The following is a 14,682-nucleotide window of genomic DNA, read 5'->3' on the forward strand; positions in this document are numbered from 1 at the left end:
GTGTGTGTGTGTGTGTGTGTGTAGAGGTGTGTGTGTGTGTGTGTGTGTGTAGAGGTGTGTGTGTGTGTGTGTGTGTGTGTGTAGAGGTGTGTGTGTGTGTGTGTGTGTAGAGGTGTGTGTGTGTGTGTGTGTGTGTAGAGGTGTGCACGTCTCTTGTCACGTATTCTGGCACTACAGCTGCCTGATGCAACAACCAGGTGGAGCGCTATCAAAGAACCACAGGCTGAATACACACACACACACACACACACACACACACACACACACACACACACACACACACACACACACACACACACACACACACACACACACACACACACACACACACACACACACACACAGGTGGAACTAAAGGTATTTTCTCTGTGTTTGCTGGTTAACTGGTTGAGAAATACGCCAACTCCGAACACCGACCTTCCCAAGCTCCTTTTCAAGAGGAAGCCGTCGTTGGCCCGAACCAACTGCCATGTTTCAGTTTATACACAGACATGGTCGTAAATATGGTGACACATCCACGGCAACACACCGAGTGGAGGAGAGAACGCTGTCAAATCTGGAGGTGAGAAGAGTTTCCTCACAGCAACTCAACACTGCTATGTTTTCAACCTTCCTGTGTGTGTGTGTGTGTGTGTGTGTGTGTGTGTGTGTGTGTGTGTGTGTGTGTGTGTGAGAGATAGCGGGTGTGAGACCCCCCCCTCCAGGTCCCTGGGCTCCAGCTCAGTCTCACGTTTCTTCGCAGACATGATGATGAAACCTCTTTTGATATCTGAGATGTTGACGCTCCGTGCCTGAACCTCCGGCTTCTCCTCGACACACTTCCTTCCATCTCAACCCTCTCGCCAAACTCTAAACGCCCCAGATCCTGCCCTGGATCGCAGACCGTTTAAAAAGTAAGGCCCCCTCATTTACACAGGTTGATCGGCAAAGACGACCACGCCGGGTGACAGACGCTATAAATAGCACCCACACAGGGAGAATATAAAAGCAGAATCACATTCAAGATCCTCCTTATGGGGATCAGGAGAGAAGATCTACCAACTGTAAAATTGTTATTCCTGAATAACTTGATTATGTGTACCTGGCAACCATCAACCATCCCTCCCTCCATTGCGGCCTCCCTCTGCGAAGCGACGGCGGGAGGCCGCCGACCTCTGACCTCTGCCCCACCCGACAGGAACGCACAGCGGTGACCTACCAGGTGGACGTAGGGCACGAAGTACCCGTACAGCGCGGCCGGGATGCCGAAGGCCCAGATGCGGTATCCCAGCGACCTCCAGATGTGGAGGTTGAAGACCTGGCCGAGGCGCGGGCAGCGGCCGCCCGCCCGCGTCGGGCCGCTCTTGTTGGGGAGCAGCGGGCGGTACGTGAAGCCCGCCAGCATCAGCACGAACATGAGGATGCTGAGGATGCGCATGGTGTTGTGCAGCCCCACGCGCTCCAGAAGGCCCGACAGCAGGAAGGGCAGCGTGATGGTGAAGATGCTGCTTCCCGCCGTCACGATGCCGTTCACCAGACCCAGACGCTTCTTGAAGTAGTGTCCCAGGATCACCAGGCTCGGCTGGTAGGTGAAGGAGCAGCCGCAGGCGAACACGATGCCATAGGTGAAGTACAGGGGGCCCAGGGACCTGCCGGGGGGGGACCAATGCACACACAACACAGGGACACGCTCACGTCAACACAATCTGGACCAGTGGTTTCCGAGGTCTGGGTCGCAACCCAAGGCATTTAAACTGGGTCTGCAAATCAAATTTCACAATTTCCTCCTCAAGTCTTTTAAAATTCCGTAGACGTGCGTACTTGATCTGCCACTGCAGCGGAACACGGGCTACGCTGTAGGCTGCGTTCAGGTGGGCTCCACGCTCTTAATATTGGTGAAAACACAACATTTGTTTTCCTGAGAAAACAGGCTGTAAATCCCGCCTGAATGCAGTTATCGGGCCTCATTCATCATTTGTCATTTAAAGATTCGCTCCAGGAATTGGGAACCCATGCTCATAAACCCGGGGAACACTGGATCAAATGTGAGTCACGGTTCCAGGTACTCAAGTTGCTTTAAGTTGTCTTACCAATGTTTTTAATTCCATGGTGGACAAACCCCAGATCTGAGCCTCAACGGAACTCTGAGTTCATCGCTGCCGTACGTAAATCTAAATCCCGTTACGATCTGCATTCCTTTACAAATGCATCCTACAACCAGTACGGTGCATTTTATATCCCAAGACACTTTATGATGTCTTGGTAATATTGCTTCAAAGAAAATCTGCTGCTCAAAATAAATGAACCCCTACTTTCTGAAAGCTTTTTTTTATGTTATTACCGGACACATAACGCATATATTTCATCTCACTACTACCAATCATTCCTAAAACAATGGAAGACTGCTCATGTTCTTCCCCTGTATGAGGGTGGAAATGATGAAGATTCAAATTTTTTAGGTGATTTTTATACGACTAATGTGACTTGTATGGCGTATCTGTAGTTGTCTCAAAGCCCACAAAGGTGGATTTTAAAAGAAGGTTCATGCAGATTGTGGTGTGTGGATGGGGAGGTTTGAGCAGCCACACCTAATGCTCCTTGTCTGGTCTAACGAGCAGCACTCACTCAGGAGAGGAGCCCTGTCATGACATGTTCCATCTGCTCCTGGCTTGTTCCACCTAGCCTCTTCTCTACAATAAACCGATGTCTACAACCCATCGTCGTCTATGTCTCTGTGCTGGAGGGCCCTGGAAACGCCACTTGGGTGGTGTGTGGTGGCGAAACTACCACACACATTTCAATAAAAAATGAACAAATTTAAACAGACTAAATAAATTGAAGAGCATAGATAGATGGTGCCTTGAGCTGGGGCAGGAGAGCGATACGTGCGATCTCCCATGACGCACAGGGCCCATAACAGAGGTAGCCGACGGGACTTTGAGAGATCCGATGCCTTTATACAGATACCGCACAGATACAGTACCATACGAAGCCGTTAAACGCTGCGTCAGGGAAACCCAGACAGCCCGCACTCGCAAAAAATAAACTCCCAAAGATAAGTTCCAGCCACTACAGCAGAGCGTTGCACAACCCCGACGCGTTCCTCGCAGTCGACGGATCAAACCAACGTGGAGGCGAAAGGAAAGCACCCTCCGAGCTGCTGATGGAGCCACTTCGGGGCGGAGATTCAGGCTCAGTATCGGTGTGGTGTGTGTGCATGTGTTCATCTAATTTCCATCACTCTATTTGTCTATTAAGGTGGTGGCTTGAGTAAAATATGTGAACACACAAACAAACAAACAAACAAACAAACAAACGAACGACAGCATCAGTTCAACGAGGACATCACACAGAGACAGAGAGACAGACACTGACAGACAGACAGGCTCAGAGCTCAAAGGAACATTCATTCATTGCATGTGGGAATGTAATGACATCACATGTCATTCATTTATGATGGAATAAAATTACCCCCTGATACAACAGTGTGAATTTTAGGATTACACGCAAAAAACCTACGTTTGTTCAGGAAAATATGCACTTTGACAAACATGAGTCTACTCCAAGCCAAGCGCTTAATTTACCAAAAGGTCCAACCGCTCGGCATTAGAGATCTCGAACACTGTCAAGAGAAGAAAAATATTTTGAGGTCATTTGGAATCTTTTGATTTTCAGCCTGTACTTCACATTTGTCTTTGGACAGAGTGGGAAAAGGGGAGGGAGGGATGGGAATGAATCATGTTATTGTCTATGCTGTCAGATTTGAAGTCTTAATCAATAAACAAAAAATTAAAACAAAAAGATATTGTGTGTATTATGGGATGTATGATATAAGTGTGATATGGTTGATGTGAACACTAATATGAGCTCCACTGTGTTTAAATACTCAATTAAAAATGAATACTGAACCACAGCACTGACATGTATCCTGCTGTGTTTATTTGTTGTGGATTTGTACTGAGTGTTTCTTCCTGCAGAACAGGAAGGATTTTGGATTCTGGGCATGGGATGTTTATCGCCATAGCAACAAGGGTTGCCACCAATCAGAATGCTGTTTTCATAATTTACCCCTAATTATCCAACTGCACCACTTGCATGACAGGGGAGTTTGAAAGAAGGAAAATAAAAGCCCTCTCAACACGTGGGTACAACTCAGAAATAAAATAGTATTTAGAATATCAGACCATTTTGGGACTCTGATGTTACAGGTTATATTTGGAGCATTTGCTGACTGTGATGTTCAGGCGTTATGTATTATTATTATCATTATTATTATTATTATTATTATTATTATTTTGAGAATAAGATTAGGAAATCTCACCCCTACTGCGGTTTGTTTTCTAGTTTAAAGTTCCTCTGCAGCCAATTCCATTTTCTGCAGGTGCAATTTAGCATCACCATGGCAACCAAAGCTAATAATAAATATGATACATTTACGTGTATATTTATGTCCTTTGTTACCTGGCCTCTCTTACATTTCACATAAAACAAAAAACTGTAACACGTCCCTAAAATAAATCCTCTGGACCCCTGCAGCTATGTACATTAAAATAATGATTATCAGCGACCACTCAAACAAAGAGGTCAACAGGTCAGGAAACAGTTTCACTTCACGGTGTGTGGGCGTGGCAGCTTATTTTTAAACCTTGTGAACGGCAAAGTGCTTGAGCCACCTCTTTGTCAAAAACCTATGACGGTGACTGTGAAGCAGATGTACAGTACTGCAGCAGGGGGTGACACACCTGTGGAACACACACTGAATAACTTAAAAATGCGAGAAAATGCACATAGTATGAACCAAGTCAAACCCTTCATATCGCCACCTTCCTAAAATAATGGCATAAGTCATTTTTTGACAAAAGTGATTTTTTTTGGCCTAAATTATCTCCTCATGATGCTGGCCACTTCTGGTAAAATTGCCTACCTCCTCAGTATGTCAATAATCATCTATTGTCAAAACCTTTTGGAATGAAATCATTCATAAATATAATATGTTTGGTTCAGCTTTTTGTGTTTTCTGAAAAACCTGAAAAATGACTTATCTCAATGACTTGTTTTAGGAAGGTGACGATATGAAACCTGTGTCCGTCTGAAATGCAGTTTATTCCAGGTGCTTTTGGGTGAAGTCGTGGTCTGATGTGATGTGGGACAGGGCGGTGCCTGGTGCCCTTCCTCACCTGACGAAGGAGCTGGCCAGCAGGCCGATCAGCCCCACGGCCGCGCCGCCCACCGCCGTCACCCTGCAGCCCAGGATGTCGGTGAAGACGCTGACGATGGGAGAACAGAAGAAGATCATCCCCATGGAGAGAGAGCCCACCCAGGCTGCAGGAGGGAGAGAGGGAGGGAGAGAGAGAGAGGGTTAGTTTGAGTTCATGAACCGCAGTGTCGTCAGTCTGTTCGGGTCGGGTTATCTGCCCCCTGTTGTGCACATGTAGGCAAAACACTGCGTTTCACACGGATAGAAAATATGTCATATTGAAAAAAGACAAAAACAAATTTCTAAAATCCTTGACTTTTGTACTGACAAAATAGAATATTTGGACAAATCTGTCTTAGAAAAGGGTCCTTATAAAATAAATGTATTTATAACGCCTTCAAAAACTCCCCCAAAATAAATAAATAAATAATAATAATAATAATAACTAAAAGAAAAAGGTAATCAATAAATACATTTAATTAAATACAATGTAATTAGAAACGAAATACATAGAAAAAGTAAATAAATGAAAGAGAACATGGTATAGTATAGACAGTTTGATACAATCAGTAAAGGTGAAGATAAGCTCCATGCAATTTTACGGCAGTGCTTTGTAGATGCCGTGGCGATACACGTTGGGCACCGCTGCCATGTCAAATCAATATTAGAGGAGGTTACAGCTTTACTCTACGTGAAAAAAAACAACAATAGTAGATCAATACACAATATGAGGTAGTCCAAAAAAAGATTCTTTCTGTCTTTAGTGTGTGCAGCCACTCACACATGGTAACCATGGAGATGACCATATCATCCTCATTTTGCCTTCCTCATATATTTCTGCTAGTTTATAGGCAGTGGAGCTCTGCAGAAAGCCAAACACGGTGAATCTCATGGACAGAAATATCTGAAGAAAATCTGAAGAAAACAAATGTCCTCATATGACATAAAACAATGCACTGAAAGCAGTCAAACAGGTCAAATACAAGCTCTACAGGTGATGACAGTACACCACAGTGTTGCTCTTCAGAAGCCAATTAATGATAATAAATGATGCCTGAAAGACAGATACAGATACACATTACACATACTGGCCTGATACCACGGTGTAATACGGTGTTGCACTAAAGAAAAGCAACGAGATTTTCTGCTTTTTTGACACACCTACAACTAACCCGTTACAGACGTGTCAAATGGAGGAAAATGAATAACACGCCACTCGTGGTGTTCAGTGGGTTCGCGTTGACAGAAACATTCCTGTGTGATGCTCAGGCTTGCCCCACACGCTGGTCTGCATGGACACCGTCTCACGGAACCGCAAGTGGAAACTGCAGCGTCTGCAAAACACTGACTCACCACTTCTTCACTGAAATGTAACTGTCAGCACAATGTCAGACTGATGTCTTCTTCAATAACATCCGACCAATGTTATCTACAGATAACTAATGTCATCTAGCAAGAACATCTGACTAATGTTATCCACCAATAACATCTGTCTAACATTATCTAACAATAACATACTTCTAACGTTATCTACCAATAACGACGTTCTAACGTTATCCGCCAACAACGTCCTTCTAACGTTATCAACAAATAACATCCTTCTAACGATATCTAATAATAATGACCTTCTAATGTTATCTACTAATAATGTCCTTCTAATGTTATCCACCAATAACGTCCTTCTAATGTTATCCACCAATAACGTCCTTCTACCGTTATCTACCAATAACGTCCTTCTAACATTATCTACCAATAACGACCTTCTAACGTTATCTACCAATAACGTCCTTCTAACGTTATCTACCAATAACGTCCTTCTAACATTATCTACCAATAACGTCCTTCTAATGTTATCCACTAGTAACGTCCTTCTAAAATTATCTACCAATAACGACCTTCTAACGTTATCTACCAATAACGTCCTTCTAACGTTATCTACCAATAACGTCCTTCTAACATTATCTACCAATAACGTCCTTCTAATGTTATCCACTAGTAACGTCCTTCTAACGTTATCTACCAATAACGACCTTCTAACGTTATCTACCAATAACGTCCTTCTAACGTTATCTACCAATAATGTCCTTCTAACGTTATTCACCAATAACGTCCTTCTAACGTTATCTACCAATAGCGTCCTTCAAATGTGATCCACCAATAACGTCCTTCAAATGTTATCTACCAATAACGTCCTTCTAACGTTATCAACCAATAACGTCCTTCTAACGTTCTCTAATAATAACGACCTTCTAATGCTATCCACCAATAATGTCCTTCTAACGTTATCTCCCAATAACGTCCTTCTAACATTATCTACCAATAATGTCCTTCTAATGTTATCTACTAATAATGTCCTTCTAATGTTATCTACCAATACGTCATTCTAATGTTATCTACCAATAATGTCCTTCTAACGTTATTCACCAATAGCGTCCTTCAAATGTGATCCACCAATAACGTCCTTCTAACGTTATCAACCAATAACGTCCTTCTAACGTTCTCTAATAATAACGACCTTCTAATGCTATCCACCAATAATGTCCTTCTAACGTTATCTCCCAAAAACGTCCTTCTAACATTATCTACCAATAATGTCCTTCTAATGTTATCTACTAATAATGTCCTTCTAATGTTATCTACCAATACGTCATTCTAATGTTATCTACCAATAACGTCCTTCTAATGTTATCCACCAATAACGTCCTTCTAACGTTATCTACCAATAACGTCCTTCTAACATTATCTACCAATAACGTCCTTCTAACGTTATCTACCAATAACGTCCTTCTAACGTTATCTACCAATAACGTCCTTCTAACATTATCTACCAATAACGTCCTTCTAATGTTATCCACTAGTAACGTCCTTCTAAAATTATCTACCAATAACGACCTTCTAACGTTATCTACCAATAACGTCCTTCTAACGTTATCTACCAATAACGTCCTTCTAACATTATCTACCAATAACGTCCTTCTAATGTTATCCACTAGTAACGTCCTTCTAACGTTATCTACCAATAACGACCTTCTAACGTTATCTACCAATAACGTCCTTCTAATGTTATCTACCAATAATGTCCTTCTAACGTTATTCACCAATAACGTCCTTCTAACGTTATCTACCAATAACGTCCTTCTAACGTTATCTACCAATAATGTCCTTCTAACGTTATTCACCAATAACGTCCTTCTAACGTTATCTACCAATAATGTCCTTCTAACGTTATTCACCAATAGCGTCCTTCAAATGTGATCCACCAATAACGTCCTTCTAACGTTATCAACCAATAACGTCCTTCTAACGTTCTCTAATAATAACGACCTTCTAATGCTATCCACCAATAATGTCCTTCTAACGTTATCTGCCAAAAACGTCCTTCTAACATTATCTACCAATAATGTCCTTCTAATGTTATCTACTAATAATGTCCTTCTAATGTTATCTACCAATACGTCATTCTAATGTTATCTACCAATAACGTCCTTCTAATGTTATCCACCAATAACGTCCTTCTAACGTTATCTACCAATAACGTCCTTCTAACATTATCTACCAATAACGTCCTTCTAACGTTATCTACCAATAACGTCCTTCTAACGTTATCTACCAATAACGTCCTTCTAACATTATCTACCAATAACGTCCTTCTAATGTTATCCACTAGTAACGTCCTTCTAAAATTATCTACCAATAACGACCTTCTAACGTTATCTACCAATAACGTCCTTCTAACGTTATCTACCAATAACGTCCTTCTAACATTATCTACCAATAACGTCCTTCTAATGTTATCCACTAGTAACGTCCTTCTAAAGTTATCTACCAATAACGACCTTCTAACGTTATCTACCAATAACGTCCTTCTAACGTTATCTACCAATAATGTCCTTCTAACGTTATTCACCAATAACGTCCTTCTAACGTTATCTACCAATAATGTCCTTCTAACGTTATTCACCAATAACGTCCTTCTAACGTTATCTACCAATAGCGTCCTTCAAATGTGATCCACCAATAACGTCCTTCAAATGTTATCTACCAATAACGTCCTTCTAACGTTATCAACCAATAACGTCCTTCTAACGTTCTCTAATAATAACGACCTTCTAATGCTATCCACCAATAATGTCCTTCTAACGTTATCTCCCAATAACGTCCTTCTAACATTATCTACCAATAATGTCCTTCTAATGTTATCTACTAATAATGTCCTTCTAATGTTATCTACCAATACGTCATTCTAATGTTATCTACCAATAATGTCCTTCTAACGTTATTCACCAATAACGTCCTTCTAACGTTATCTACCAATAACGTCCTTCTAACGTTATCTACCAATAATGTCCTTCTAACGTTATTCACCAATAACGTCCTTCTAACGTTATCTACCAATAATGTCCTTCTAACGTTATTCACCAATAGCGTCCTTCAAATGTGATCCACCAATAACGTCCTTCTAACGTTCTCTAATAATAACGACCTTCTAATGCTATCCACCAATAATGTCCTTCTAACGTTATCTACCAATAACGTCCTTCTAACATTATCTACCAATAACGTCCTTCTAACGTTATCTACCAATAACGTCCTTCTAACGTTATCTACCAATAACGTCCTTCAAATGTTATCCACTAGTAACCTCCTTCTAACGTTATCTACCAATAACGACCTTCTAACGTTATTCACCAATAACGTCCTTCTAACGTTATCTACCAATAATGTCCTTCTAACGTTATTCACCAATAGCGTCCTTCAAATGTGATCCACCAATAACGTCCTTCTAACGTTCTCTAATAATAACGACCTTCTAATGCTATCCACCAATAATGTCCTTCTAACGTTATCTACCAATAACGTCCTTCTAACATTATCTACCAATAACGTCCTTCTAACGTTATCTACCAATAACGTCCTTCTAACGTTATCTACCAATAACGTCCTTCAAATGTTATCCACTAGTAACCTCCTTCTAACATTATCTACCAATAACGACCTTCTAACGTTATTCACCAATAACGTCCTTCTAACGTTATCTACCAATAATGTCCTTCTAATGTTATCTACTAATAATGTCCTAATGTCATCTAGCAATAACATCTGACTAATGTTATCCACCAATAACATCTGTCTAACATTATCTACCAATAACATCCTTCTAACGTTATCAACAAATAACATCCTTCTAACGATATCTAATAATAACGACCTTCTAACGTTATCCACCAATAATGTCCTTCTACCGTTATCTACCAATAACGTCCTTCTAACATTATCTACCAATTACGTCCTTCTAATGTTATCCACTAGTAACATCCTTCTAATGTTATCCACTAGTAACGTCCTTCTAACGTTATCTACCAATAACGACCTTCTAACGTTATCTACCAATAACGACCTTCTAACGTTATCTACCAATAACGTCCTTCTAACGTTATCTACCAATAATGTCCTTCTAACGTTATCTACCAATAACGTCCTTCTAACGTTATCTACCAATAACGACCTTCTATCGTTATCTACCAATAACGTCCTTCTAACGTTATCTACCAATAATGTCCTTCTAACGTTATTCACCAATAGCGTCCTTCTAACGTTATCTACCAATAATGTCCTTCTAACATTATTCACCAATAACGTCCTTCTAACGTTATCTACCAATAGCGTCCTTCAAATGTGATCCACCAATAACGTCCTTCTAATGCTATCCACCAATAATGTCCTTCTAACGTTTTCTCCCAATAACGTCCTTCTAACATTATCCACCAATAATGTCCTTCTAATGTTATCCACCAATAATGTCCTTCTAACGTTATCTACCAATAATGTCCTTCTAATGTTATCTACTATGGCACGGTGGCGCAGTGCATTGCACTGCTGCCTCACAGCAAGAAGGTCCTGGGTTCGATTCCTGCCTGGGGCGCTGTTGGCACCGTGCTCCGGTGGGTTATCTCCCAAACAGGAGCCTTTCTGGGTGGAGTTTGCATGTTCTCCCCGTGCTCACATGGGGTTTCCTCCACCTCACGTCAGTAAGGACCCCAACCAAAAACATGCACCATCATGGTCTGACCAGCGATGGACACTTGTCCCCGGGCGCGTCCACGTACGCTGCCCACTGCTCCTGGCTGTGCCCCCGGAGGAAGGACAAGCCAGGATGGGTCAAAAGCAGAGGAGCCATTTCACCGGCCACCATCAAGCATGTGTTGTGGAGTGTCGTGTGACAATTAAAGACTGTTTCTTTTCTTCTTCTTACTAATAATGTCCTTCTAACGTTATCTACCAATAATGTCCTTCTAATGTTATCTACTAATAATGTCCTTCTAATGCTATCTACTAATAATGTCCTAATGTCATCTAGCAATAACATCTGACTAATGTTATCCACCAATAACATCTGTCTAACATTATCTAACAATAACATCCTTCTAACGTTATCCACCAATAATGTCCTTCTAACGTTATCTACCAATAACGACATTCTAACGTTATCCGCCAACAACGTCCTTCTAACGTTATCAACAAATAACATCCTTCTAACGATATCGAATAATAACGACCTTCTAATGTTATCTACCAATAAGGTCCTTCAAATGTTATCCACCAATAATGTCCTTCTGACGTTATCTACCAATAATGTCCTTCTAATGTTATCTACTAATAATGTCCTTCTAATGTTATCTACCAATAACGTCCTTCTAATGTTATCTACCAATAACGTCCTTCTAATGTTATCCACCAATAATGTCCTTCTAATGTTATCCACCAATAACGTCCTTCTAATGTTATCCACCAATAACGTCCTTCTAACGTTATCTACCAATAACGTCCTTCTAATGTTATCGACTAGTAACGTCCTTCTAACGTTATCTACCAATAACGTCCTTCTAACGTTATCTACCAATAACGTCCTTCTAACGTTATCTACCAATAATGTTCTTCTAACGGTATTCACCAATAATGTCCTTCTAACATTATCAACAAATAACATCCTTCTAACGATATCTAATAATAACGACCTTCTAATGTTATCTACTAATAATGTCCTTCTAACGTTCTCTAATATTAACGACCTTCTAAAGCTATCCACCAATAATGTCCTTCTAACGTTATCTCCCAATAACGTCCTTCTAACGTTATCTACCAATAACGTCCTTCTAATGTTATCCACCAATAACGTCCTTCTAACGTTATCTACCAATAACGTCCTTCTAATGTTATCGACTAGTAACGTCCTTCTAACGTTATCTACCAATAACGTCCTTCTAACGTTATCTACCAATAACGTCCTTCTAACGTTATCTACCAATAATGTTCTTCTAACGGTATTCACCAATAACGTCCTTGTAACGTTATCAACAAATAACATCCTTCTAACGATATCTAATAATAACGACCTTCTAATGCTATCCACCAATAATGTCCTTCTAACGTTATCTCCCAATAACGTCCTTCTAACGTTATCTACCAATAATGTCCTTCTAATGTTATCTACTAATTACGTCCTTCTAATGTTATCCACCAATAACGTCCTTCTAACGTTATCTACCAATAACGTCCTTCTAATGATATCCACTAGTAACGTCCTTCTAACGTTATCTACCAATAACGTCCTTCTAACGTTATCTACCAATAATGTCCTTCTAACGTTTTTCACCAATAACGTCCTTCTAACGTTATCTACCAATAATGTCCTTCTAACGTTATTCACCAATTACGTCCTTTTAACGTTATCTACCAATAACGTCCTTCAAATGTGATCCACCAATAACGTCCTTCTAACGTTATCAACCAATAACGTCCTTCTAACGTTCTCTAATAATAACGACCTTCTAATGCTATCCACCAATAATGTCCTTCTAACGTTATTACATTACATTACATTTAGTCATTGATCAGACGCTTTTATCCAAAGCGACTTACAATTATTCAAACACTGACGGACGCAGCCATCAGGAGCAATGAGGGGTTAAGTGTCTTGCTCAAGTACACTACAGCATGCTAGCAGGAGGAGCCTGGGATCCAACCAGCAACCTTTAGATTACTAGACGACCAGCTCTACCTCCTGAGCTACCGTCCCGGTTATCTCCCAATAACGTCCTTCTAACGTTATCTACCAATAACATCCTTCTAACGACATCTACCAATAATGTCCTTCTAACGTTATCCACCAACAACGTCCTTCTAACGTTATCTACCAATAACAACCTCCTAATGTTATCTACCAATAATGTCCTTCTAACTTTATCTAATAATAACAACCTTCTAATGTTATCTACCAATAACGTCCTTCAAATGTTATCCACCAATAACGTCCTTCTAATGTTATCCACCAATAACGTCCTTCTAACATTATCTACCAATAACGTCCTTCTAATGTTATCTACCAATAACGTCCTTCTAATGTTATCTACCAATAGATAGATCGATAGGCTCATTGACTAACTGTTATCTACCAATGACTTTTATGTCCTACTAAATCAATTCACTCTGAGCACCGATGTTGCTTCAGTGTCATTAAGATCTGACAATGTGCAGGGAGTAGTAAAAGATCAGTTTGTGGAAAAAAAAAGACACAGATTCATAACATAATTTCATGGGAAACACCAGGATATAACATGATTTATTCTGTTTGTTTTGAGGAGCGTCTCGGCCGCAGCGGGCGTGTGTGAACCCGTTTGCAGGAATCACGGCCTTCCTCAGAAAGCATAAACACAAGCCCCGCCTTCCTTCCTTCTTTCACTCTTATCACAAGAGAGAAAAATACACACGATGGGGAGAGGAAAAACAAGCAGAAGCACCGGGGAAACACACACACACACACACACACACACAAAGTGCATGACGGAGGATGGCTCCGGGGGAGTGAGCAATGTGTTAACAGTAGAAGTGACAATCAAACGGAGGTTTACAGGTCGACAGGTACATGAGGACAGACGACATGTTTGTATTTTGCTGAGATGTTATTTCAGGTGAAAGCTGAGATAACCTGTTTTCCAAACAAGTAAAGCCTTTTTCGGTGCAAATCTATGTAAAGAGGGTGACGGGAGTTGGGAGAAAATAACGCGTGCTTTCACTTGGCCCCGGCTGTTCTCCCCCCTGCTGCTCCTCACACTTTTTTGGTTAACGTCTCCGTCTCCTCACCTCCGCATTCTGATCTTCACAAACCTGGTCGCCACCGTGCGTAACCCAGCCAGCCTTCTGCGTCGTTGCCCGGCGGCAGCGGCACGTTTCTCAACAGCAAAGTGTTCAGCAAGGTGTCAAGGTGTCAATGTGTCAAGGAATGAAGGTGTTCATAAGGCGTGGGTTGCTAACCAAGCTGTCCTGAAGGTGGGTTGGGCGCCGTGTGATTCACAGTCACGAGAGAACGAGCAGTTTCCCAGAGATAGATCCTGCGGGATGGGAAGTCACCGCTCAGCCCAAACTCAGCGCACTCCCCACGCTCCATGTCTCAAAGCAAGTTTGTCATTGTGAGCCCTGATTTATGACTACCTACTCAGGATAAATCT

At 41.2% G+C, this 14,682-nt stretch overlaps 1 protein-coding gene across 1 annotated transcript in view; it reads right to left on the reverse strand.

Annotated features, from left to right (window-relative positions):
* slc16a10 (solute carrier family 16 member 10) overlaps positions 1 to 14,682 on the reverse strand; it is a gene marked incomplete at its 3' end in the record, with an annotated part of 37,549 nt that overhangs the window by 3,842 nt on the left and 19,025 nt on the right. Inside the window, exons 2-3 of the mRNA XM_080023964.1 lie at positions 5,157 to 5,301; positions 1,199 to 1,628 (exon numbers count right to left, since the gene is read on the reverse strand). Coding sequence (XP_079880090.1) covers positions 1,199 to 1,628; positions 5,157 to 5,301 — 575 coding nt within the window. The remainder of the gene's footprint in view (positions 1 to 1,198; positions 1,629 to 5,156; positions 5,302 to 14,682) is intronic.

Source organism: Zeus faber (assembly GCF_960531495.2).
Source record: "Zeus faber genome assembly, chromosome: 2".
In the NCBI taxonomy this organism is placed as follows: domain Eukaryota; kingdom Metazoa; phylum Chordata; class Actinopteri; order Zeiformes; family Zeidae; genus Zeus; species Zeus faber.